General features: G+C 51.4%; 1 protein-coding gene across 1 annotated transcript in view; it reads right to left on the bottom strand.

Moving 5' to 3' along the window:
• Positions 1 to 563: 563 nt before the first annotated feature.
• The window catches only part of SNTG2 (syntrophin gamma 2), a 118463-nt gene continuing 91169 nt past the window's right edge, over positions 564 to 27857 (bottom strand). Inside the window, 8 exon segments of the mRNA XM_070376064.1 lie at positions 564 to 620; positions 622 to 696; positions 3923 to 4033; positions 4837 to 4929; positions 7461 to 7667; positions 13379 to 13450; positions 20142 to 20258; positions 26410 to 26448. Coding sequence (XP_070232165.1) covers positions 564 to 620; positions 622 to 696; positions 3923 to 4033; positions 4837 to 4929; positions 7461 to 7667; positions 13379 to 13450; positions 20142 to 20258; positions 26410 to 26448 — 771 coding nt within the window.

Raw genomic sequence — 27857 nt, 5'->3', positions numbered from 1 at the left:
TTCTGCGTCTGTGAGTTGGTTTCTGCCCTGTGACTGAGTTCATTTGACTTAAGTTCAGGATCCCACACGTAAGGATGTCACCTGCTGCTTGTCTTCTCTGACTCTGAGCTCCGTGTGACCACCTGTAGTTAATGTGGAGCACAGGGACCTCATCTGACGTCCTGGGGTAGATTAACGAAATTCAAAGGAAAACTTTTCATTCTCGGGGGAAATGTGGTGAGCTCTTGGCATTTCCTCTCGTGTGCTTTCTGAAAATAAATGGTGGGTTTCAGCCGTGTGGGGTGCAGCGTGAGCTGCTGGTGCCTCCACGCGGTCTGAGAAACGTGGGTGATGGAGTGTTTCAACGGGGAGTTGAGTTTTCTCAACCACAGCTCTGCCTGAGGGGAGGCCGCATCCCCTGTCAGAGTGAACAAGGCTGACTCGTCTCTGGAAACTAGTGACATATTTTATTGGTATCACAACTATAGGATCATTATAAAATCACACAAAGTGCCAATATTGTGCAGCAAATGGTCATTTCTTAAGAAAATGATTTAATTTTCAGCGCTCCACAGAAGCCCCGCTCAGCTGCTCTACATGTACCTTCCGGCGATGCTCTGAGTGTCCATGAACGCGGGGTCTCACGGAGGCCACCCTCGCAGCCACGAAGGAGTGGATGCAGTGCAGGACCGCCGTCAGATCCTGAAACTCCAGCTCCTGCCAGAAAAGCGCAACGTGCTTACACACTGAGCGCGGAACGGCACAGCAGAGCACTCGCAGGCGCTGCATTCTCAGCACCACCAGCGTGGACTCGAGAACACACACTCACAAAGCAAGAAGGGCTGCAGCACGGACGCGCGGGTCTCTGGGGGTTTTGTGCACAGACATCCCGACTAATGGGTCGATTCCCGATTTCTGGTAACTAACGTGGGATGGCACTCAGGTCCTCCGTGCGGAACCCGGAGTCCATCTGTGCTGGGTCCTCAGCCTCTACAAAGCCTGGAGCTCAGGGTGGTCCCTGCCTGGATGTCACACAGCCTGGCTCACCGTGTCACAATCAGGAGACGGAATCTGGCTTCACCTGCACGTGTGTGAACATACATGCACACATGTGCCCCTCCACAGGTGTGCATCTCCGCGTGTACGTGTGCCTGTGTGTGCAGTGCACGCTGTGCTGCAGGCATCCATGCACATGCGTGCACACGCGTGAGTGCGTGTGTCTGTGGCTTCTGCGGCCAGGCAGCTCCAGCAGGGAGCCGGCAGCCGGGCACCCGAGTGTCGGGCTCAGGCCCTGCTCTAACCCAGCCGCCCAGGTAGTCTCCTCTGCAATTCATTTATCCTAAGGACCTAGATTTTTATTAAACTCCTTTAACATTTCATTGTGGCTGAAATACTGAGTTTAAATATGATCTGCAGCTTAGTCTAATTACCAACTTCTGATGTTTTAACACCTTGATCTTTTCCTTAATTAGGTAAAACTCTCAGGGAGCTGGGCGGGTCTGCACTGAGCTGTCAGACTACAAAGAACGAGGTTCCTGAACTTGAGGAAACGCTCCTTCTCTCACGAGCCCCACTCTCAGGAACTCCGCGTCTCTCACAAGGGTGACACTTTCAATCAACGTCTGAGTGTGAACGTCGCCTGCGCGGCCTCCGTAAACCTCCTCTGGAAATCACACTTCTTCACGGAGCCGCCCGCGTTACCCTCTCACGGCACACACGGCAGATGTTCGTCAGAAACTGTCAGGAGACAACAGGGGGCCTTCTGACGAGCGGCGGCCGTCCGGGCTCTTAGCGTCCCCCGAGTGCAGTCTAATGGCCCGACTCCCGAGGCGGGTTCTAAAGTCCACCGTAATTTAGAAGAAGAGCTTCCACCCAGCTGTGGCAATTCACACTTGTTGTTCAGTCACTCAGTTGTGTCCACTTCTTTGCAACCCTGTGGACTGAAGCACATCAGGCCTCTGTCTTTCACCAACCCCTGGAGTTTGCTCAGACTCATGTCCATTGAGTTGGTGATGCCATCCAACCATCTCATCCTCTGTCATCCCCATCTCCTCCTGCCTTCAATCTTTCTCAGCATCAGGACCTTTTCTAATCAGTCAGTTCTTCACATCAGGTGGCCAAAGTACTGGAGTTTCAGCTTCAACATCAGGCTTTTCAATGAATATTCAGGACTGATTTCCTTTAAGATTGACCTGGTTTGATCTCCTTGCAGTCCAAGGGACTCTCAAGAGTCTCCTCCAGCACCACAGTTCAAAAGTGTGACTTCTTCAGCGCTTAACCTTCTTTATGGTTCAAATCTCATATCTGTACATGATTACTGGAAAGACCATAGCTTTGACTAGACAGATCTTTGTTGACAAAGTGATGTCTCTGCTTTTTAATGTGCTGTCTAGGTTGGTCACAGCTTTTCTTCCAAGGAGCAAGCGTCATTTAATTTCATGGCTACAGTCACTGTCCACAGTGAATACAAACTGTATTTCAAAGGAAGCCTTAACCACTGTCCTTCCCAAAGGATTCAACGTGGAGACTGAGCAAAGCTGTACTTGAAATTGATGACTGTTAAATAAATGAATGAAACCTAATGTACATGAACATCCTGTGTAATTTTCCTCTGAAAATGTCCCAAACAAACACAACTCAAAGTGACACTCAGCAGGAACGACCGCGCACAGAGCAGGTTCCATGTCTCGTTCTCAGGGGACTCGGATCAGGGCACAGCCACTTTCTGGTTCTCATAACATGAAGGCTCGCACGTCTGGGGTGGAGACAGGCCCACCAGGGGTCATGTGTGGGTCTTCCACTTGGGGGCTTCGTGACCCAGGCGGTGCTGTGCTCCGAGCCGCAGCGTCGCTGGGGCTGTGGTGTAAGCACTCCTATGGCACTGATGACGGGCTGGCAGAGTTCAGAAAATTCCCCGAGTGGCTCCCTGTGTGGGGAGGTGTGGCAACGTGGGCCAGGCCTGCGCGGCCGGGTGGAGGCAGCAGGGGTCCCCTGCACACCCTCAGCAGGCCTGCGTCCAGCACCAGAGGCGGTGGGGGAAGGCCTGCGTCCAGCACCAGAGGCGGTGGGGGAAGGACAGCGTCCAGCCCCAGAGGTGGTGGGGGAAGGCCAGCGTCCAGCACCAGAGGCGGTGGGGGAAGGACAGCGTCCAGCCCCAGAGGCGGTGGGGGAAGGCCTGCGTCCAGCACCAGAGGCGGTGGGGGAAGGACAGCGTCCAGCCCCAGAGGTGGTGGGGGAAGGACAGTGTCCAGCCCCAGAGGTGGTGGGGGAAGGACAGTGTCCAGCCCCAGAGGCGGTGGGGGAAGGCCAGCGTCCAGCCCCAGAGGTGGTGGGGGAAGGACAGTGTCCAGCCCCAGAGGCGGTGGGAGGCGGTGGGGGAAGGCCTGCGTCCAGCACCAGAGGCGGTGGAGAGGACAGCATCCGGTCAGCGCCCGGTCAGCTCTGGGCCTCTTCCACCCAGCGGCTGACAGAGCAGCCTCAGGGTGGCCGGGGCTGTGTCCCCAGGCCGGGTGATGCTGGCTCTGACCTGGATGCGGGTGGGTGCACCTTCCCTCTTTCCACATAACTGGTAAGTTATGTCCAGATCCTTTGAATTTACAGAGCAGTGTGTCCTTAATGTCACAGACAAGTCATCACATAATGCAATTTGTACAACTCTTCCCTTAAAAATCGACTTCTCCTGTACGTTTAACCACTGATTTCCTGCTAATATTCACTAAGAAACTGTACTTTTCGGTGGAATTAAGTGATGGGTTTCAATGACTACAGTTCTAGGATATTAAGGCCTCTGACAGGAGACACACCCTGGGTTCCCAGGACACCCTGGCTGACTCTGAGGAGGGTTCACACTTGCATTCTGGTGATTCCACAGGCCAGGAACGGCACGCCCAGCCCCGGACACCCGGTTCACTCAGGCGAGGCTGCGCCATGGACGAGTCCCTACCTTCATCTCGATCTGCTTGGTGTCCAGACTCTGAAAGAGCAGCTTCACCCGAGCTTTCCCGTCGTCAGAAGACCCCTTCAGCTGGGAGAACTTAAACCTCCAGAGCACACTCTGTAAAGGAAGGCGGTTCTTAGTGCTTTAGACACAGGAGTGCGTTTATTCAGTTAACATCATCCAGTGCTGTTAAATGACCTAAGTAAATGCAGACGCCTGCTGGGTTATCTGTGTGCAGAGACGCCTGCTCGGTTACCTGTGTCACACACACCGGCTGGGTTATCTGTGTACACAGACGCCTGCTGGGTTACCTGTGTCACACATGCCTGCTCCACATGCCTGCTCAGTTATCTGTGTGCACAGACGCCTACTCGGTCACCTACTCGGTCACCTGTGTACACAGATGCCTGCTGGGTTATCTGTGTACACACACGCCTGCTGGGTTATCTGTGTACACACACGCCTGCTCGGTTACCTGTGTCACTGAGCAAACTGCTCTGAGAACATCACTTGGTGTTGGGTCAGCTTTGACCATGCAGAGGAACCACCTACAGAATTATTATCTACATAGAATCATAAATGACTGCTAAAACAGTACAGTCAAGAAAGTGCGAACTCCCGCCTATCACTTAAAGGATCCACAATGGTCCTTAAAAAGAAGTCCTTGTTATCTGCTGGGTACGGACGTTACGGTCACAGTGACTCGCTCCTGTACGCTGAAGTGGTGTCAGCCCCGCCCGGCTCTGGACCTGTAAGGTGCTGGGACCCTGAGCTCTCAGACAGCGGGTCACCACGAGGGAGCCTGTGCAGAGGACGCGGCCGTCAGGGCTGGTGGTGCCGCAGCCGTGGACGGCGTCACAGCCCTGAAATGTAGCACACGCTCCGCCCACGGGCACCGCCCCTGGCTGCTCGGCACGTACCTTGGTCTTGCTGTCGAAACAGGTGAATCCAAGAGCGAAGTCCACGGTGAAGCACAGAGTGTCTCCTTGCCCACTGCATATGTAGGTTTTGGACTAGAAAAAAGGATCAATTGTGAGAAAACAGCTTTTTAAAATGATGCTTCACATTAATCGGGTGGCTACAATATCCTCTGCAGAAGTAAATGGCAGCCACTCCAGTATCCTTGCCTGGAAAATCTCAGGGAAAGAGGAGCCTGGTGGGCTGCAGTCCGTGGGGTCCCAAGAGTCGGGCACGACTGAGCGACGGACACATACACTTACTCACCCTATTCTCCCCCATCAACACCTGCTTTTAGAAAACCAAAGCGCTTGGAGGTCCCCGGGACACAGCTCCCACGCGACGCCTCCCGCACTGGTCCTCCAGCAGATGCAGAAGCCATACCGTCAGCAGAGGTGCTGGTCTTAGCAAAGCGGAGCCCGACGGCGTCCTCTGGAGACACCCTAACCCCAGACCATAACTCCCCGTGATGCTACCTGTCCCCACAACATGAATGAGCGTGCGCGCTTTGCTCCTACAAGCTGCCTCGGGACAGGCCAGCCTGCAAGTGCGTCCCGAGACACGAGACCCGGCTGCTCCTGGGACACGTTCCAGGGGGTCTGACCCAGAACAAGAGCAAAGGACAGACGCAGCAGAGACTCCACTGAGCTCTGCGCCTGGGGCCGCGGGAGGGAGACTTCTGTGGGGGTGGGCGGGGCGATCCCGACAGGCTTGGGGTTTGCAAGGATCAGGCGATCAGTGCACACAGCTCCTAGCAGTGCCAGCTGAGTGTGAGCACCAGAGGCGTGGTCGGTGCTCCAGTGGCTGCTATTCTATCCAATTCTCAGCTAAGCGCACAGATCCTGGCACAGCGGTGGTGATGCCAGGCGCACCAAACCCACGAGGCAGGAGCTAAGGGTGAGCCCTCCAACCCCCGGGGGACGGAGCACCTTCCAGTTCTGTTTCAGGAGACAGTTCCTCCCGTCGTGACATTTCTGGGCTACATCTCCTGTGTCCTTACATAACACCTTTGGGGAAATGGGTCAACACTGAGGGATACTTGAGCCAACTTGCTGAGGAGGACGCTCCCTATGAAAGGATAAGGTGAGTTTCCCCAGGCACGCTTCTGCCCCTGCAGCAAAACAGCTCCTGGAAGACGATGCTATCGGGGGGCCCGGGGTGGGACCCCTTATGTGAGGGCGCTGTGCTGGCTGGGCAGGGCCTATAACTGGGAGGAAGCCGGGGTCAGACCCACCTGCTGACCCTGGAGCATCTCCAGGGAGGCAGGGGGCAGCTGGAGGTCACCCAGGGTGTGGGTGCTGCGTCACCCGTGTGGACGCAGATTCTGGTGTGGGGACACAGGGCCTGACGAGGGCCACTGTGGGGTCCTCCCTGGAGTCTGTGTGGGCTCAGCTACCCCACCAGCCCTGGGACCCCAGGCTGAGCAGTCGATCACGAGGGGACTCGGGCCCAGCCACCAGAAGGCCAGCCCTGGGCCACACTCCATGCTAGCTGCATCAGGACGCGGCCTCACCACCAGCATCTAGCGACCTCCACACGGGCGGGGCCTGGCAGCCGGCAGGTCCAGGGACCAGCCCCCTGGCAGTGTGTCCCCCACAGTCAGCCCTGTCTGCACGAAGGCACCCATCCTCGCACAGGGGCCCTGCGGGAGCACACAGCTCCGGTGTCCAGGGGGCTGTGTGCCGCTGGAGCCTCGGGACACTCCAAGGCTGGGAAAAGTAACCGGCCCACCAAAGACTCTGACACAGACAAGTAGGCGAAATGAGGGAACAAAGGAATGTTTCCCCACTGACGGAGTAAGATGATCCCGAGAAGAATTGAGCAAAGTGGAGATAAGAAATCTACCTAACAGAGTTCAAGGCAATGACCGGAAAGAGAACCTGGGGAGGAGAACGAACGCAGGGAGAGGTTTAACGAAGAGTCAGGAAACATAAAGAAGGAGCAAAGAGAGCTGAGAAGTTAAAAATGCACCAGGAGGAATCAACAGCGGACTGGATGATACAGGAGCAGAGCAGGATGCTGGAAGACAGTAGTGGAATCATCCACGCTGAATAGAAAAAAAGAATGTTAAGATGAGGGCAGTTTAAGAGAGCTCTGGGACAACCTCAAGGTGATCATTTTTCACATGATAAGGTCTCAGGAGGGGACTGCTCCATCCACACACACCTCCATCTGTGGGATTTATCTCCTGTCCCGAGGAGGGAGAAACGACCCAAACACTCGAGCTGTGTTATGCTGCTCGTTGGGTCACTGAGTTTGAGGAAGGGCCATCAAGTGCTTGAAGAGATGCCAAGCGTCCAGTGACTGCTCAGTAAACATGGTTGATGAGCAGACTCCAGGGACCCAGCCGTGCCCTCAGTGAGGGGCTTCCCTTAGCTGGCATCCAGGCCCCTTCCTCACGCCGAACACTGGGGTGAACCGGATGAAAATGCCCACCTCGCTTCCCTCCATGACTTCCCACGGCGCCTCCCGACACGCTGGGCCGGGGACCTGGGCAGGGTCCGCCCAGCTTCTACAGACGTGTGATTCCCAGAACGACGGCCATGCCGGCTCTGATTCAGGTCACTCAGAGGAGCAGGCCGCTTACCCGCGTCCTCTGCACGGCCCGGAAGGTGGCTCTCTGGAAGGACAGCTCCCAGGCGGCCAGCTCACTGCCCAGCTCCACACTGAACACGTGGCTCCCGCCGTGGCCCACGAGGACGCTGAAGCAGAAGGGCCCGTGGTCCCCGCCGTCGGGATCCTGGAGGCCCAGGGAGAGGCTGGCTTGTGCCCAGCAGTCGTCTGGGAGCCAGAGCTGAAACGGATGGGGGTGACGCCAGTTAGAGGGGATGGCCCCCGGGACCCACCTGGGCCATGCTCCACAGGGGACCCCGTGCGGCAGAAGGCCTGCGACACCGCTGAGGGGGAGACAAGCCTGTAAGGTGACTTTGTGCGTCAGCTGTGTCCCGCTCCCGACACGCTGCAAGCGCCTTTCACCCACATTATCAGCAACCACATTTTCTGTTTCCACATCTAGCTTCCAGGACAAAGATAAAAGTCATGAAGTGTTTGTGCTGAATTCAATGAGGCCCCCCAGCTGCGCCCCCAGGCCGCGACCTCAGCCGGGGATGCACAGAAAGCTACGTGCAGGAAATAGGACATCGGGTCGTGAGCCAAGGAGAGCAAGCCTTCCAACACGGACCTGACTTCTCAGAAACTCTGTCCACACCTACCGGCCTTGAGTGTCGGGACCGACCACCAAAGAAGGAAGGAAGGACTCTTAGCAAGTGTTAATGTGGGGGAAACTGCAGCTGTGTTCTTTCCTACACTGGGTGTGGTTTAGGGGGTTGTGCATTTCAGTAGAATAAAAACAGGCTTTTGGGCCAGACAGATAACACTTGGGACCTTTCTGGCCAATTGCCAGCTGTTGACCTTGAGATTTTACTTCTCTCTGAGCCTCCCTCTCAAAGCGCAAGTCTTGGGCTAATTTAAGGGATGGCAGGAATGAGACTGCGGCTCCTGCGTCCTCACCACGCGGCTCATGTTCCGTTTACACCGAGCGCGCCGGCTGTCAGGCAGGGTTGAGGGGGCATAGACTGAGCTGCACGTCCAACACGCAGCGAACAGGCTCCTGAGAGCGTCAGCGACCGCACAAGCAGCGTCACGCTTCCAGCCGCCCACCCCGAGGCGCCCCCTGCCCAGGCCCTGTGAAGACAGAGACCACCTCACGTTCACTCTTGGGAAAACAGAACGCAAAGACTATTTTAAAAATCACCTGACTGGAGAAGGAAATGGCGACCCACTCCAGTATTCTTGCCTGGGAAATCCCATGGACAGAGAAGCCTGGTGGGCTGCAGTCCACGGGGTCGCACAGAGTCAGACACGACTTAGTGGCTAAACAACAGCAATAACAACGAAGACAGACAAGAGTCGCAAGGCTGTGGCACCAACGCCGCCTCAACTCCTGCCTTCTGTCTCTGCAGCGCTGTTGTTTGTGCTGCGGTCATTTTATCGTTGGAGTTGGATGTTGCATTTGTCCAAAACCCTTGTTTGGACTGTGTAAATGTGAAAAATACCAAACAATTGTCGAAAGAAAAATTAATCTGCGATCCCAAGATGAAGATAATCTGGAAAATTAGTACATTCATCATGTAAAGTGAAATATGTCTGACCGCCTTAAAAAAAATTACCTGGATTTTTCCTGCTTCTATTTATTTGAAAATATTATAGCAGCAATATAGGAAATTAAAAAGATAATTCCATTATGACTGCCTTTTGTCAGCTAATTTGTTTTTATAGTCCCTCCAGGCAATGTCTCCAGACTCCAAATCACTGGTGGCTCAGACGGTAAAGCGTCTGCCTGCAACGCGGGAGACCAGGGTTCGATCCCTGGGTCGGGAAGACCCCTTGGAGAAGGAAATGGCAACCCACTCCAGTATTCTTGCCTGAAAAATTCCATGGGCGGAGAAGCCTGGTAGCCTACATACAGTCCATGGGGTCGCAAAGAGTTGGATACAACTGAGCGACTTCACTTTCTTTCTTCCCTACCTCTTTGTATACATAATTCTATAAATGTGCAATGTGATTTTAATGGAGTACTTAACATACACAGTTACACTGAAACGTTATTTCTCAATGGTTTTTGAACAATTCATCCAACGTTCACTAATTTAAAACATCACTGAATATCTCCATGTGCACAGCTATCTGACTTATGACTTTCTCGAGTAGAATCGGTTCCTAAGACTGAGTTCGTCTGATGGAGCGGTCAAGTCCAGGCGAGTCTTCACGCGAATGGACAAACCTCAGCTCTATGCGCAAGAACAAAGAGAAGAACTAAAAACAGCCTTTGCCCAACCCAAGAAATCCCCGGGAAGGACACGTAAGGGTTTCCAGATGTGACTACTTCCTGCAACTAAACCTGTTGAGCCCCACAAAAACTGACGTGACACTGATGCTGAGAAATGAGAGAGGTTACTGACCATGCACAGCTCAGCCCCAGGTGCCTCCCGTGGCCCTTTTGGAGACAACAAGCCCAGTTCTTACGAACAGCAATGTCTCATGATGACTAAGGACTGGGAGCAACTACAAAACCAAGGTCCCTGAGCTGCTGTGGAGACTGAGTAACGAGGCCCCATGCCTTTCCCACGGCCTCAACCGCTGCCCCCGCCCCGTGCCCACTGCCCGCCACCTCCCCGGGTCTGCCACCCTCGGAGCAGCCTTCTGAGTCCTCTCTCTGCCCCTGGAGATGGAGATCTCGTTAAAGCCACCGCCAGCTCGATGGTGCCCTCCACGCCCCTGGAGGGTGAAGGCCCAGGAAGTCACCCTTCCTCCGAGCTCTGCATGTGGGACTCTCCCTCTGAGGGGTCCGACCAAACTGCAAAGCCATCTCCACCCACGGAGACACCACAGAGCCCCTTTCCCTTTGTGGGGGGTGGGGGTCAGGGGCTGGAGGTGGGGCCCACCTGGCCCACGCTCGCCTCCTCACGCAGCTCAGGGGCCCCCTGCCCCTTGTTCTAGGGGAGCTGAGGTCAGTCTCTGCCCGCACTGAACATCGTCCTTGTCCAACTTGGACGGGTATGGTTTCTTCCAACGGGACCTGAGGAGAGTCATACGCCATTATTCACACGGGTCCAGTGAGCGGCAGTTGGAGAACCAGTCCCAGAAGGGAAACTAGAGAGCTTTCTGCAAGGCCAGTGCTGGCAACAAACGACAAGTCGAAGGGCTGCTCACATTTCGATAGAGCCTTCCTCCCATCGGTACCAACTTTTCCATCTTTGACAGTCTAGGTGCAAACATATCACTTCATGATTTTCACCTGCATTTCTTTTTTCATTTCTGTTTAAAAAATTTTTATTCTTGGAGTAAGGTTTATTTAGGGCTTCAGTGGTAAAGGTGGTAACGAATAGGCTCAGTGGTGAAGAATTCACCTGCTAATGCAGGAGGTGTTGGTTCGATCCCTGGGTTGGGAAGACCCCCTGGTGGAGGAAATGGCAACCCACTCCAGTATTTTTGCCTGGAAATGCCATGGACAGAGGAGCCTGGCGGGCTACAGTCCACGGGGTCGCAAAGAGTCAGACACACTGAGCTCACACACACACACACACACACACACGCACCAGGTTGATTCACAATGCTGTATTAGTTTCGGTTGTGCAGCAAAGTGAAACAGTTATACAGATGTGTGTGTGCTCCGTTGCAAAGTCGTGTCCGACTCTTGGTGACCTCATGGCCTGCAGCGCTCCAGGCTTCCCTGTGCTTCATTATTTCCCGGAGTTCGCTCAAATTCACGTCTACTGAGCTGGCTATGCTCCCTAACCATCTCATCCTTTGCCTCCCCTTTCTCCTTTTAGCTTGTCTTTCCCAGCATCAGGGTCTTTCTCAATGAGTTAGCTCTTCGCATCAGATGGCCAAAGTACTGGAGCTGCAGCTTCAGCACCAGCCCTTCCAATGAATATTCAGGGTTGATTTATACATGTATCTATTATTTTCCAGGTCATTTTCCCATTTAGGTTGTTACAGAAGATGAAGCAGAGTTCCCTGTGCTACACAATCCGTCCTTTGGTTATCAGAATGCAAACAGTCCACATTCTTTGCCCCAGAAATTCCATCTCTATACATTTTTCTTGGTTATATACTTGCACACGTGTAAAATGATTTATTACATTGTTTATAATTTCAAAAAAGGGAACAAATCAAATATTCCTTGATAAGGGCTTGGTGAAATAAGGTATGATATATTCATGGAATTAAATACTAGTCAGTGGTATTAAAGAGGGGTCACCTCTTTGCGTATATTGAAGACCCGCAAGTTAAACTGCAGAGCAAAAAGTGATGTGAGGGTTAGCGCATACGCTTCCATTTTCAGAGGGAAGAAAGAATCGTGTATATAAAGTAAAACAGGGTGCAGCTATGCTTCGGGCCAAGGGAACCTGGGCCCCTCCGCCTCCGGCGAGGCTTCTGGAAGTTACTCCCGAGTCTGTGCTTCGGAGCCTCAGCTGGAAGGCGGGCACTATGAGGGTTCCCTCCTGGGGGATGTGGGGGGACAGGACTAACTCAGGAGGGAGACGGAGCGCCCAGCAGAGCTCAGGCCCGGCGCTCAGCAAAGGGGAGACACCGTTACCAAGCGCCTCTGCCGAACGGGTGAGTAACTTTAGTTCCACTGAGAAGTGCAGATGGGACATTCTTACGTGGGGAGGGGATATTCAGGCAGGGGATGCCTCACTGCTGGGCAGTGCTTTTATTATCCACTATGGGGGCTGTTTATAATTTCAGTCACAATTGCAATCAAGTCTGATTGATTCAATTTTCTCATCTCTTTCATGGTGAGTGTGAAACACAGACACATAACTTTAAGAACTAGAGAAAGGAATTTATGGAGAGAAGAAAGTGTTGCAGAAACACACCACCACAACCACAAAATGTGATTTTTGGACTACATATGAACGACTATACTTTGAATGATTATGAAAATAAGTCATTAAAAAATTCTAAAGTGCTAGTTCTTAAAATAATCACTTATCTCAATTTTTGAAAGATGAATTAAATATTATAATTTTAAGTTCATATGTTCAGCATCAAGGATTAAAGTCATGTGAGAAAGGGGGAGATTTTGTAAGATCACTGTTTAAAGACTTCTAATCGGATGTCCACAATCTTCAGTCTCCTTTTTAAAAATGTCAGATGCTGTGCATTTTTGTGGTTGTTGCTATTATTTGCCCTGAACTGAGTTTAACACTTTGGCTGTAATCATTCTCTTGGCTAACTGCATATTTCAGTTACTTCATAGCATATTTACTGATTAAACATTTTCTCGATCTTTCTGAAAAAACATTCTGGATAAAATAGAAGAGGCTCTATAGCTTATTAATGAAGTTCACATATAAAATACGATGGTTTTTGAAGGCATCCCACTACCAAATACGTGTCTTAGATGGACGCCGTGCTAAGTCGCTTGTCATGTCCAAGTCTTTGCGATCCCATGGACGGTAGCCCGCCAGGCTCCTGTGTCCATGGGGTGTTTCAGGCAAGAATGCTGGAGGGGCTGCCATGCCCTCCCCCGGGGAGCTTCCCCCACTCTGGCAGGTGGGTCCTTTGCCCCGTGCGCCACCTGGGAAACTCTCTTAAGTGTATGGTGGTGGCGGCGGTGTAGTCGCTCAGTCGTGTCTGACTCTGTGCGACCCCAGGGGCTGTAGCCCGCCAGGCTCCTCTGTCCACGGGGTGCTCCAGGCAAGAATCCTGGAGTGGGTTGCCATTTCCTTCTCCACTTTTAAGTGTATGGAAAGCCATACAAACAAGTTGTAAATATAAAAAGGCCAGAATGAAATAATGCAGAGCCGACACAAAACAGACTTGCGAGCGCCTCCATGACGTCCTCGTGTGCAGTTTTGATGGGCGGTGGTGGGAGAGCCTGTATGTGCATGTCATTCGACTGTTCTGAAGCGGTAAATCTCTCTCCCTTTTCAACCACAAAGGGCCAGCTGTTAACATGGACACACGTGGTGTGCAAAGGATGCTCAAACTCACCTTGTGAACTTTAAACAGAACCTCACAGAGGTGATAGGTTTTCTCTGCTCGGACCCAGTCCAAGGTGCTCACCTGAAAGAAACGCAAGACGGACACGTGAATCCTCGGCGTTTTCACCCAAAATAAGGGGAGCTGTATGAGGTGACGGAGCTGTTCATTACCCCGCCGTGGGCCTCGCTGGACAAGGTACACAGACATCAGACGGTCACGCTGCACACTCTGCACGTGTTATTCTCAATTGTACCTCATAAAACTGGGAAAAGGGTTTTAAAGTATACGTGTAACTAGATACATGATGTTTTCAGTATGAGAATTTAAACATTTACAACAATAAGGTGAGTCAACGTGTCTTTTCCTTAATTAAACCTTAGGCACAGGACAGTTAGAAAACAAGACTACACGCCGAGTTAGAAAACCAGACTATACGCCGTGGTGGACTCCGACGAGTAGCTGTGTGCTCCGCCCTGGAGTCTCGGCGTGAGGTGGCATGTTCACACACATTATGGAGTCAAGAGCCTGGTGATGGAGGAGCCTCCTTTACACACATAATCGATTCAAGAGCCTGGTGATGGAGGAGTTCCCCTTCACACACAGCTGGGCGCCACTTCAGGAGCTCGTTTTGGATGCTCTCACCTTACGTGAAGGACCAACTCTGAACTATATTTGGAGGATCCAGGCGGCACTGGGCTTCCCAAGTGCACGCCTCCTCACTCACTCTGCCACAGCCCTGCCCTGTCTGCTAAGGCCCTGCTCGCTGTGGGTCTGCAGTGGCCACCTGTGGTTGGAGGTGTCTCTTCTGTCCAATTTTTCCTGCTGACAGTCAGCCTCCTCTCCCCTGCGCCTGGGAAAGACCCCTGTCCACGCCCAGCTCCCGTGACCCTGGCAGGTGCGGGCTCAGCTCCCGTGGGGGCGCCCTCAGACGTGAGTCAGGCTGGGCACCTCACCCTCTGGGCCACAGTGACCGTTTCAAGGCGAACACGCCCCCACCAGGGAGGCACCTGAGGCCGAGAAGAGGCTCGGGCGTCTGGGTGGAACCGTTTCTTCCCTGGACTTGAAGACCAGCGCTTCCGCCCTGAGAGCCTCTGGAAGCCGTGTGGGGACCCCGTGGCGGTGGTCACTCATCAGCTGGGACACGTGCCCACTGAGGCAGGACAATGGGAAGGGGGCGGGGCCTCACGCTGCAAACCCCACAAAGTCTATGAGTCGATTCTCAAAGTGGGCCTCTTCCTTGCCCTGTGTCTTGACAATGCCGTATTTTACCTGAGCACATCTCACCTGAAACAGAATCGAAACTGTAGACGCTCAGGTGTAATATCCTGAAACATTTAAGTATTACTGCGGAACACTTATGTACCCACAGAAGTGACATGGAATAATATTCTATACCAGGTACATAATTGTCTGATACGCCTTCAGCTTACATACCTTCTCCATTTATTTCTTTCCAGGTAAATATTTTTTAAGTGATATCTTTCCAATGACAACCTTAAAGCTACTTCCGATATTTCTTGCATATTCATAGGAACTGCTATGTAATGTGTATGTTAATGCTGTTATATGCTGTAAAATTGGTTGCGTAAGTGCTATTTAACACATTTTAATGGTGTTTGGAAACATGAGCAGTTGAAACATTATTTTTCAGATTCCAGTTTGCAAACAGAAATAACTGCCCACTTTAAGGAAGGACAGTCAAGTACACATGAAGGCCAGGAGAATCCAGCTTCTCCAGCGTTGATTAGCCCTCGGTTATGGGCTCACTACCCTCCCGGCTGGCTGCGTCCTCTCGTGGGCACCAGGGCACAGGGAACCCACGGCCGCCTCCGCCCCAGGCTGCCCCTTCGTTCGAGCCTTTCTCCCCATTTCTCCCCAACTCCTTCAGGGTCTCCCTCCTCTTGTCTTGGAGGAGCTCAGAAACCAGCCTGGAAGTCAGGACTTTCTCTTTCATTGTTCCTGAATTACTTGCCACAGACTTTCTGGGCCTTTTAAAAGTTCACTGCAACATTCTGACACAGAATGGTAGACAGCAGGCCCCACACGGGTGGCCGGGCGTCCTTGGCAGTGCCTGACGCCCCGCGGACAGAGGGGAAGAGGGGTGATCAGATGGCGGGCCGAGAGCTCATCACTGGGTGCCTTCGGGGCTCCGCTCTCCCGGAGGAATTTATTTGCTGTCCTTCCAACCCCCACCCCGCCCCGCAACAGAGCTATCCCTGTCATCCCAGCCCGGAGAGGTCTGGTGGCCCCGAGCCCCTCCAGAGGCTGCAGGCTGCTTCCAGCTACTCGGGGTCACGTCTCTGCTCATCACTTGCAAACAGGGGAGGAGCACCCGCTGCTCGTGAAGCAGCCCCTGGCCCTGAGCTGCGGTGCCTTCTCCGCTGCGCGTGAAGCGGCTCCCGGCCCTGAGCTGCGGCGCCTTCTCCGCTGCGCGTGAAGCAGCTCCTGGCCCTGTGCTGCGGCGTCTTCTCCAGGCAGCAGCTCTGCAACCTCGGATGCATTGTGCTGTGCAAGCTGCACTTCAGCCTGGGCGCGGACGCAGAGCCCACCAGCGGGGCCAGGACGCAGGTACGACGCTGCGAGTCATCACCAGTCCCGTCACCAGCACGACCTCACTCCTCACGTCAGCACGCAGGACAGAAATAAATACAACATGAAGAGCTTCACATACGGTCACTTTAGATTTGGGCAAAGCAGAAATCATTACTGGCAATTTGCCTCTAGCTCCAGGATACAAGCACCCAAGGTCAGACAGAACATGTAAATATGTAAATCTGCTGCTAAGTCGCTTCAGTCGTGTCCGACTCTGTGCAACCCCAGAGACAGCAGCCACCAGGCTCCCCCGTCCCTGGGATCCTCCAGGCAAGAACACTGGAGTGGGTTGCCATTTCCTTCTCCATGTAAATCTACACACGTGTGAATCTTCACTGCCACGCTTTGTGTGCTGCTTTTAGTGAGAAGTTGCCGAGCACTAAGTGTAAAATTTCATCTGTGAAATGCAAATGCTTTGGAGTTTCAGAGACATTTTAGGTATATAAATGAAGCCTCTTCGTGTTCCGCTTGATCCTGTGACGCACTGAGCTAGCAGCTGAGCAGAGGGTGGGTGCGGCGTCTGCGTTCCCTCAGCCAGGAAATGGGAAGATTCCGTTTACAGCCCAAAGCTTCCACTCCTCAACTTACAACTTTTCCTTTCCCCTAAGGCCCTTTTCTCTAACGTTTTGCTGAGTGAATATTTCCATTGCCTCATTAAATCTTCCAGCCCCCATTTTAAAATAGGCTTTCGTTATTTCGGATAGTCTGTGAAGATTATTTAAACATTTCACTGTAAACCAGCATAATGCCCTTATGTAGGAGCAACGTTTAATTTTTTTTTCTATTCATAAAGTTACTGTGTTTCTGGTTCCGCGGGTCAGTGGCTGAGCCTGAGCACGCCTGTGTGACCAGCAGCGCAGGCCTGAACGGACGGAAGCGTCACCAGCCTTCTTGGAGCCAAAGAGACGGACTGGCCTGGGCCCGCCGCTGGCCCCAAAACACACATGGATTGAGTGCAAGGGATGGAGAAAAGACTCCACTGATCAAAAGAACGCAGAGGGGATATCACTGTCCTACAGAGCATACGTTACAATAAGGGAGCTATCACAGACAAAGGTTATTACATCAGGATTAACGCTCAGTTCTCAAAGCAGAGGTAGCCATCCTTAACACGGGTGCGCCTAACGACAGAGCCTCAGACCACGTGAGGCAGACACTCACAGCCGGTCATGGGAGAGCTTCCCCCCGGGGACCAGGAACCAGCCAGGTGCCCTGCTTATCACGCGTCTCATCTCCGACGTCAGCACACGCAGGGCGCTCATGCCCATTGCAGGAGATGGCGCAGCTTCTCTAGATGGTGGGCAGGGTCAGCATGGAGGGCAGCTCCTGTGCAGGGGCAGCCGCCAACCCCCCACTGGATTCATGCAAACCTTACTTTACTGGTGAAAGCCGGGACCCCTGACCTTGGTGCAGAGGCAGCCAGGGCTTGGAGAGAGAACCAGACTGGCCGCACTGCCCCTTCCACCTCGGGGGTCAGCTGAGCATCTGCACCCCCTGAATCCAGAGTCAGGAAGCGGGGTGCATCTGTGAAAAGACGCGGTGTACCCGCTGTTCCCAAACTACCTGTGGTGTAGAAGTTTTAAAAATAAAAAATAGTAGAGGACAAATCAAGATTTACTCTCAGATATCTAGACAATAATGCATGTTTTCAGCGATAAGCAAGGTTTTCTTTAATAGGCCTTTTCTTGGGGAGTAATTTTAGAGGGTGAAGATGATAAGGTTACAACACCGACTCAACAGACATGAGTCTGAGCAAGCTCTGGGAGATGGTGAAAGACAGGTGAGCCTGGTGGGCTGCGGTCCAAAAGCCACCTAAGGAAAGGGAGGAGCAGACTTAAAGCTGCTCCCAGTTCCAGGGAGGCCATGGCGGGGGCGACCCCACCCCTGGGGTACAGAGAGATGCCTCAGCCCCTCGGCCAGGCCCCGCTCAGAGCAGAACGCTGAGAGGATCTCAAGCTTCTGAGCACAGTATTCAGGCAGTAGCAGCTGGCTCCAGGTGAATACACCCCAGCGGCTGAGGTCAGCGATCGATTTGTATGATGTGATGTTTGTGACACGGATCGATGCCAAGAAAATTTGCCATGGGATTTCAAAATAAACAAGCAAAGCCTGGTGTTAACAGAAATGACACTATCCATCTGGAGATACTGGAGGACCCTATGACCCCTGGGTTAGAATTTCTGTCTGTGAAACTGAAGCTGCCACGGGAAGTGGATGAAATCATCTTTCCCCAGAGCAAGTGTGGAAATTTGATTAACATTTAAAGCACTTCTCACAACTTAGAATGTTGTGTGTGGGAAAACTCATGCCCCGAGGGTCTTAATTAGCAGGAAAGGAAAAATTAGGAGGACTTTCCGGCGTGTGATCTGGGCATCTAGTCGCTTCTCCCCCCGCCCCGTTCTGCGGCAGGGGGTCCCTCCCTCAGGCAAACTGGGTGCTGGAGGGCTGACCCTGTCCTCCTCACCTCCCCTCAACTGTCCTGGGCCAGCGGGGGCCCCTCAGCCCAGAGCCCCAGAGTACTGATTCCGGATCTGCCAGCCATGCCCCAGCTGCCTTCCGTGACATCGCGGGGCCGGAACTGAGGCCATCGGGGTTATCTGCGGTTATTCTTGTTTATTTTCCTAGCAACAATAAAGAACATCACTGCATTTGAGAAAAATTCAGTGATTATGCAAATCTGTAGATAACTCTCCAGCATTGGTAATTCACAGCCTTGGTTTTTGGATAATCCTTCAGTTTCAACACAGGGACCCCAGTTCTGCACAAGGTCAGCACTCAGCAACCTGGAGGGAATCCTCCTCCCTGGACACAACTTCTCTACCAGAAATTGTTGTTCAGTCGCTAAGTTGTGTCCCACTCTTTGCGGGTCCATGGACTGCAGCCTGCCAGGCTCATCTGTCTTTCACCGCCTCCCAGAGTTTGCTCAGACTCATGGCCATTGAGTCGGTGATGCTATCTAATCATCTCATCCTCTAAAATTATTCCCCAAGAAAAAGCCTATTAAAGAAAACCTTGCTTACCACTGAAAACATGCACTGTTGTCTAGATGTCTGAGAGTAAAACTTGATTTGCCCTCTACTATTTTTTATTTTTAAAACTTTATTGAAGTATGATTGACAGATGTGCCATACACGGCTGATGAGTCTGAAGAAGAGGAGACACGTGAAACCAGCAGCCCCTGTTTGTCATAAACATATCCATCACCCCACAGCCGGAGACGACAGCGCTGTGCGGACGTGAGGCGTGTCAACGGCGCGGCCACTGTGGAGCCGGCATGGGGGCTCCTCAAAGAAACGGAAGCAGAATTACCGTTCGAGCCAGTGATCCCACTCCTGGATATTTATGCAAAGGAAACAAATGCTGAGTCTCGAGAGCCCTGCGCCCCACGTCCCTCACCATTCACAGCAGCCAGGCCACAGACACGATTACAGCGTCTGCTGACGGGTGGAGGGCAGATGGCAACAGAGAGCATCCACAGGGAGGGATACTCTTCGGCTAATTTTTAATGGCAGAAAAGCAACAATGCTGTAGGTGACTTGCATCTCAACTTTTAGATCCTGAAGCAATCAGGTTTTGCTGTTGGTCTGCAGCTCTGATGTGTGGACTCAAGAGTGAATCGGCTTTAAGCCACAAACCCGGAGGCAGGGCACACAGAGACGGGCTCAGTTTTGAGAAAGTGGTGCTGGTGAGAATTAGAAAATAAATTGCAAACTGTAGCCCTCAGGATTAAATTTCTATTGGGGGCCCTATTAAATCAGGCTGTTTGTTTTTAAAAACGTGGAGGACATGAGTGAAAATGTCTTTTTGTGTTTCATCATTTGACCATGAAGTTAGAAATATCTGACGAGAAGGTCTTCTCCTGTTTTGTGGCTCCTTCGACCACATAATCAGTGGTCTGAGACCCCCACGCCTCTGCACCCCCACCTCCAAGCCGGCTGGGATCTTCAGCAGGAATGCACTCTCATATCTCACTGGCTGCTTGAGAAGAAAACTGGACGGCTGATTAATGAGTTTAGAGTGAGAAGGGCCCGGGGTCCACAGCAGAGTCCTTTCCATCAGCGGACGTGGGGCTGGAGGCAGGCCCGCCACCCACCCTCCTGACCACGTCCAAATGCTGGGCCTGGCGCTTCTTCAGTGACGGCCTCCTCAGCGTCCCTCCCAGCCCCGAGGGCCCACTTACCGGCGGAGAGATGAAGACATAGAGGGATGAGCCCCTCAGCGCCAGGAACCTGGGTCTGAAGGTCTGAGACGAGCCGGCACCTCCCAGTCTCTCGCTGACCCAGCCCATGTGGATGACCTGCAGAGCAAAACTTTCAGAATGAACTGCCAGGCCCCATTCAGAGCACAGGGCAGCCGGGTGGCGAGGGCAGACAGCAGGCCGCCCACCCCACAGTCCGACCCAGCCACGACCACCCTCCAATCCGGGCACACGGCACAAATGTGAGACACCCGGGTCCAGACAGCTGCACTGGGCCAGGCCCTGAACATGAGGTTCTGATGCACTGGGCCAGGCTCAAACACGAGATTCCGCTGCACTGGGCCAGGCCCTGAACACAAGCTTCTGAGTTACTTAGTTTCGGCCGGTGTTGGATGTCTCAGCTATATCAGAGTTCTGCCTTCCACATATATTTAAAACCAAGTTATTTAATCACATTCTATTAGAGATTAGTATTTCTAATCTGTCTCTGAGGTTGCAAAAGCAGCTATATTTTTCATTTCTGTAGTAAACATTTCATTAAGACTCGTGGGAGAAATTACTGTTTCTTTGTAGCTCGACTTTCAACACTGAACATAACACGACAATATTAGATTCTAGTGACACAATGCGAACTGTCACAATTCAGAATATGATTAAACGAGTTAATGGAGACAGTCATGCAACCTAAGAATTGAGTGCATGGATTTAACAGTAAGCTAAGGCAAGACTCAGGGTGTCTTCCCTGCGTGTCTTATCCTACTTCCCTCTGCATCTGCCTTAGATCACTCGCCCTCTGAGGACGAGGCCCACGTCTTTACCTGTATCTGCTCCACACCCACGACTGGCAAGGAGGGCTTGTTCCTTAAAGTTTCTTGAAAGGAAGTGTGAGTGACTCTTCACCTGTCGCTGTATGTGTGCGTGCTAAGTCGCCTCGGTTGTGTCCGACTCTGTGACCCCACAGACCGTAGCACACCAGGCCTCCCTGTCCTTCACCATCTCCTGAAGTTTGCTCAAACTCGTATCCATTGAGTCGGTGATGTGATCTAACCATCATATCCTCTGTCACCCCCTTCTCCAACTATTGCAAATCTTTAAGTCACTAGCAAGCTCAAAAATCGGCTTTGGTACTGTGTCTGTCACCAGGAATCTTACCCAGATTCTTTTCAAACTACTAATTTAGTAAAGGCCAGTAGGACCAAAAAATGAACACCATTCAGAAGGAAAACCAAGTCACAGAAAGAAAACAGCCCTTGGCGGGTCTCTAGCAGCATGGAGTGAGGGTCCCTAAGACTGCAGACAACATTTCCTCTGCTGAGGACCCCTAGCAGACCAAGCTTCAGCTCGGATCTCAAAGGGGCAGGGGAGACGAAGTAATTCGTGTACATATATGTAAGGGGCCTACACACGTAAGTGACCTACACACACGTAAGGGGCCTACATACATGTAAGGGGCCTACACATATGTAAGGGGCCTACACACATGTAAGGGGCCTACACACATGTAAGGGGCCTACACATATGTAAGGGGCCTATATGTACATAAGGGGCCATATGTACATAAGGGGCCTACACACACGTAAGGGGCCTACATATAAAAGGGACCTAAATATACGTAAGGTACCTACATATATATAAGTAATTCTTTTGCCTGTAGGGAGGAAAAACTCTGTTGTTTTTTTCTTTACTTTTCAATCATATATTCAAATGCTGCCAAGTCTCCAACAATCATCTTTCTTTTCATGAAATACTCAGAGATGGTGATGTAGGTCCCACAAGAGGTGGATGATATATACACTGGAGCCTAATACGGGGGAACTTAGCTTAAGACAGAGTTGAATACCCAGACGTGAAAATGTGTTAATAGGTAGACCAATAAGACAGATGTGGATGGATGGATGGATAGACGGATGACAGATACCCAGACAGACGAATAGATCCATAGATAGGTGACAGATAGCTAAGCATGGATAGATAGATGGATAGACAGACAGATGATATGTGGATAGATTCCCTTTACAGATGGACCAGGGTGAGCAGGAAGCTGAATGTGTAACTTCCAGGCTGATCTGGAGAAGCCGGGACTGTTTCCAGCAGAGCAGCGCCAAGCGCTCTTCTCGCGAGGACAGCGTGTTGGAGACAGAGTCCCCTCTGATTCCCCGAGAGCCGCCCTGTCTCTCTGGAGACGCGGGCACCAGCTGTGGTAGCCCCTCCACTCCAGGCCGGCTGGTGTGACCCCCCAGGCTGTGGCAGTCATTCAAGTTGCTGCTTTTCCTCCCTTGTTTGGTTGATACAGTGCTGGGCGCGTGTCGAGGAGCAAACCAGGAGCTCGTCTTCCAGCAAAGACGGTGATGCACAGACTGTTAATAACCTGACACATCTGTAAATTGGATGTGAAGTTAATGCAATTCCATATGTAATTTAATTCTGCCTGGATTAATTGGCAAAGAAATAAGTTATCACTCAGCTATTACTGGGAGCACTGGGCGCTCTATGACTCTTCTTTAGGTATATGCAGTGCATAAATAATTTTAAGAAAAGCTAATTTTATCTTTTGTATTATGAACTTTCTAATGATTTATTACGTATTCCAATAAATAAAAATATAATTTTATGAATACCTATCTGATTATATTAAGGGACTATAACCATTAAAATAAAGGAGCATATTTTTCTTTATCTTTTCTGATTTCATTTTTATAGAAAATTCCTTTTTCTTTGTTTTTTCACTTGACTGAGTCGAAATAACTAGTTAAGCACCCATCACATAATAACTACACAACTAGTCTCTTCCTTTTCACTGAAGAAGCTCGAATACCTTGAGTTATTTAGGCTTCTTTTGGTTTTGCTCATTAAGGTATCCACTTTAAGTGAGGTTTTTCAGAAGAAATTTATTTTGTAAAATAGATTCTTGCTATTTTGGCAGGGTGACCATTTGTCCTGGATTTCCTGGGACAATTCTAAATTTACTCCTGTCGTCTTACTATTACTTTTAGGTCGGATGACAAGTTAGTCATTTTATTTGCCAGACGTAAAGCCTGAAAATCTGCACTCTGTGCTTCTTACTATCCTTCCAGGTCTGGTTTCCTTTGTTTTCGTGTGTCAATTTCGGTGGTCGTCAAATGCCTTTATTTTTTCATGCTTATTCAAATATTATTTTTACTAACTTCCAAAATCAATGATTAATTGCTAAAAATGCGAAAAAAAACTTTCCTTTTTAAAATAGGGTCCAACATCATAAATCTAAACTCCTTTCATGCATACAAAATGTTTAGCTTTTGGAGAAATGTGAAACAATCCTCTACTAAAAACTTGGCGTATCAGGGCAGGCTGAGCTCTCTCACATCCCTGCACAGTGAGGCTCTTCTCTAATGTTTCTTTCTAGATAATCGAATCCACCCCCTGAGTAAAGTCAAAGTTATATAGAAATATTAAGGTTAGAAAAAAAAACAAAAAACATTAGATTACCCATTCAGTTCAGTTCAGTCACTCAGTCGTGTCCAACTCTACGCGACCCCATGGATTGCAGCACGCCAAGCCTCCCTGTCCATCACAACTCCCAGAGTTTACCCAAACTCATGTGCATCGAGTCGGTGATGCCATCCAGCCATCTCATCCTCTGGCGTCCCCTTCTCCTCCTGCCCTCAATCCCTCCCAGCATCAGGGTCTTTTCAAATGAGTCAGCTCTTTGCATCAGGTGGCCAAACTATTGGAGTTTCAGCTTCAACATCAGTCCTTCCAAAGAACACCCAGGACTGATCTCCTTTAGGATGGACTGGTTGGATCTCCTTGCAGTCCAAGGGACTCTCAAGAGTCTTCTCCAACACCACAGTTCAAAAGCATCAATTCTTCAGTGCTCAACTTTCTTCACAGTCCAACTGTCACATCCATACATGACCACTGGAAAAACCATAGCCCTAACTAGATGGATCTTTGTTGGCAAAGTAATGTCTCTGCTTAATATGCTATCTAGGTTGGTCACAACTTTCCTTCCAAGGAGTAAGCGTCTTTTAATTTCATGGCTGCAATTATCATCTGCAGTGATTTTGGAGCCCCCAAAAATAAAGTCTGACACTCTTTCCACTGTTTCCCCATCTATTTCCCATGAAGTGATGGGACCAGATGCCATGATCTTTGTTTTCTGAATGTTGAGCTTTAAGCCAACTTTTTCACTCTCGTCTTTCACTTTTATCAAGAGGCTTTTTAGTTCCTCTTCACTTTCTGCCATAAGGGTGGTGTCATCTGCATATCTGAGGTTATTGATATTCCTCCCGGCAATCTTGATTCCACCTAGTGCTTCTTCCAGCCCAGCGTTTCTCATGATGTACTCTGCCATTACCACTGTCTTATTTCATAGATTAAGAAACTGTTGCTCAAATGTTAATTTGTTCCAACTACACCATCAGAGAAGGGGTTAGTGGGCTCAGAATCCAGGTTTTATTCATAAAAGACCACCAAAACTGACATCATACAAACGTGGCTTACTATGTGATAAAATTTCACTAAGATAAAACCATTGCAAAATTACTCCAGTGCTCAGGAGGCCTTTGAAACCTAAGTCACTTCACATCCCTTGTGCTGGGAGTTTTGCTCCTCAGATGGTTTTAACCTTCCTTGAACTAGTTCATTGTTCTCTCGTGTGATTCACTGAGAAAGAAGAGTTAATTTCTAAGTAAAACAAAACATGTTTTGATTTCCAGATGGGTGCTCTTTTCAACCTGCCAGGCAATCAAGTACAGCCACGAGAATGCAGTGTCGTCCGAATACGTCAGGTTCAAGTCCTGTGAAAGCTGCGTGTTCTCAGCATAATAGGCACTCATGTGTGCGTGTTTCCAGACTGCCGACCACGCGTGATGTGTGTGGACAGTCCTGGAGAGGATGACGTCCCTGTGATAGGACGTGGAGCAGCTGAAGGGAGGGGAGGAGGGCACGCTCTCTGCGGTCCTGAAACCACGTAGCCCCCACGGGCTCCTGGACACAAAAGCCCTTCCGTGTCCCCTATCTCTGGCTTGTGGGAAATAGGCTTCATTCCGCCTCGGGGACCTTCCCCGGGTTCCAAAGGGCAGATCTCAGCAGTTGCTAATCAGGGACGGGACAGGACACAGAGACAAGGGAGAGGGAGTGGAGAACCAGAAGCGCATCCGTGGGGCAGGGTCCTGCCTCACCCTTAGGGGACACACAGAACAGTGTTTTGAGCTCTTCTGCAGAACAAAAACCCACCAGATGGAAGATGCTAACTCCCTGATGAAGCCCTCTTCATTCCAGCAAGAAGGTGTCCATTCAATAGGAACCACTGAAGCCCAGAACAAGACCACCTGATGCCAGGTGGTCTCTGGATGGAAGGAACGCAGGCCCTGCACGCACTGGATGCTGATCAGCACTCCCACCTGGACGAGAAGACACCCCATTGCCCACCCCCCAACCCTGGATGAGAAGACGCCCCGCTGACCACCCTCACCCCCGGGGGGCACACGGAGCACTCCCACCTGAATCAGCAGATGCCCTGCAGCCCACCCCCCGCTCCTGGACAAGAAGACGCCTTGCTGCCCACCCCCCGCTGCCAGAGGGGCACAACCGAGCACTCCCACCTGGATCAGAAGATGCCCCGCTGCCCAGCCCTGCCCCCCTGGGGGGCACACAGCTCTAAGAGCACGCGCCTGCTGTGGCTCCCTTTGCTGGGCAAGGCAATAAAGCTGTTCTTTCCTAATTCACTTCACTTTGCTCTTGGAAGGAATGGGCTGAGGGCTCCTGAAGAGGTGGGGCTGCAGCGACCCTGGCCCAGGGGAACAAAGGCCTGCGTGCTGGGGCAGGACAGCACTCTCCTCCCACCCCACCTGCAGCAGCACTTGCCCTGTCAAAGGCCTCCCAGAGCGAAGCTTCCCAGTGAAGGAGTTAGCCAAGAAAATTACACGATGCTGACGATTCCGAATCATACAGGCTGGTCTCAGCCGTCAAACCCCTCGAAGCCTCCACAGTCGCATCTGGGCATCACTTGGTCACAGTTCCTTCATAAAATGTTGGCGCCCCTCGATCACTCACTGGTAACCTGGCACCCTCAGGCAGGACGGTTCCTGCCATGTAATCTTCAGGATAAACAAGCAGCTTTATGGAGTTAACCCTGAAGGTGAGGACTGCAACTTCATCACACATGTGCTAATGCTTTTCTGTCAAAATTTCCAAATCAGATTTCAAAAACAGAAAGAGGCAACTTTTGGAGACATTGTATGATCAACACGAAAACCACAAATCCTACCTGGTCACAAGGAGAACAGCATTTATTTGCCATTTTCATCTGTAGAGAGAGGGAAGCAAGGAGTCAGTATAATTTTATTAATGGCGTAATTATTCAACCTGTCTAATTGGCAACTGAAATTAATAAGCTGCATGAACTGACCCCAGAAGTAAGTTTCTTTTATAATGCTTTTTCTTCCTGAAAACCAAACCAGAGGACAGAGGAATGTGTGGCAGCGAGTCTCATAATAGAACGCCCAAGACGAGCACGCAGACTCTGCTGTTCCTCAATTATCGGCACTTTATGTAAGAGAAGCCATGGGGCAGCAGAAGCTTACACTTCAACATCTGAAAAACTGGGGGAAATGACTTCTGCACACACCACCTCAGGTGACTATAGTTTTACAGCTCACACTCCTTCCCCGATTCTCCCAGCGATCCTGCAAAATCCAAGCAGCGAGGACATGAAGGTCCAGAGTAATAGAGCAGCCAAGACTGCCGGGGAACGGGCTCTGCATCCGCGGTTCTGGCTCGCGGGTGTTCAGCTTTCCTTCCCTCTGCCCGCCCAGCACCCCAGTGCGAGATTCATACGGAGCCCAGTGTGTCTGCAAATACCAAGCTGCCACCACCTGGCCTTTCTCTTTACCTTTTATGCACCCAGATACCCTTGAAATCAAATGTCAAGTTGGAAAACTGAGGTCTTAGAGAGAGTCTGGTGGGCTTCCCAGGTGGCACTGGTGGTAAAGAATCCACCTGCCAATGCAGGAGACTTAAGAGATGCAGGTTTGATCCCTGGGTCAGGAAGATCCCCTGGAAGAGAGAATGGCAACCCATTCCAGTATTCTTGCTTGGAGAATCCCATGGACAGAGAGGCTGGCGGGCTACGGTCCATAGCACAGCGCAGAGTCAGACGTGACTAAAGCAACTTAGCACGCACATGGCACCTACTGGGCAGCTGAGAGCCCCTGGGGTCCTTGGAATAGAAATCTCACGCATTTCTGCTTCCCTGGTATTTCAAAGTGCTCAGGCAACCAGCATTGGGCAGCTTCCAGGAGCAAGTCAGGAGTGAGAGAGACAGGGCCGTGGGGGCGGCTGCGGGGCCCTCCCCTCGAGCCGCAGGCGTCTGAACACACAGGCCCCCACCTGCCCCCAGCTGGCCTGGACCAGAGCAGACCCGGGGGCACGAATGCGGACAGTGGGGCAAGTCACCCGGTGGGGCCTGAGGACCACGAGACTGGTCCACGGCCACCTTCGGCCAAGGGCTGCTCCTTCCGTGAGCCCCCGCGGCTGTGGCCATGACGTTACCGCCAGGGTACAGGGTGCTCTAGGGAACTTCGGACTTGATTTAGGTGCTGCTCCCACCCCATGTGGTTTTAGTGTACATTCACTTATTTCAATATTGACTTGGTCATTACACAGACCATTCAAGGACACAGAGCACCTGCTCCCTCCTGGGGACGTGCTGAGAGC

The sequence above is a fragment of the Bos mutus genome, chromosome 8 (assembly GCF_027580195.1).
Source record: "Bos mutus isolate GX-2022 chromosome 8, NWIPB_WYAK_1.1, whole genome shotgun sequence".
Taxonomy (NCBI): Eukaryota; Metazoa; Chordata; class Mammalia; order Artiodactyla; family Bovidae; genus Bos; species Bos mutus.
Note: the sequence above shows the minus strand (reverse complement) of the source record. Positions and strands in the feature narration are given on the sequence as shown.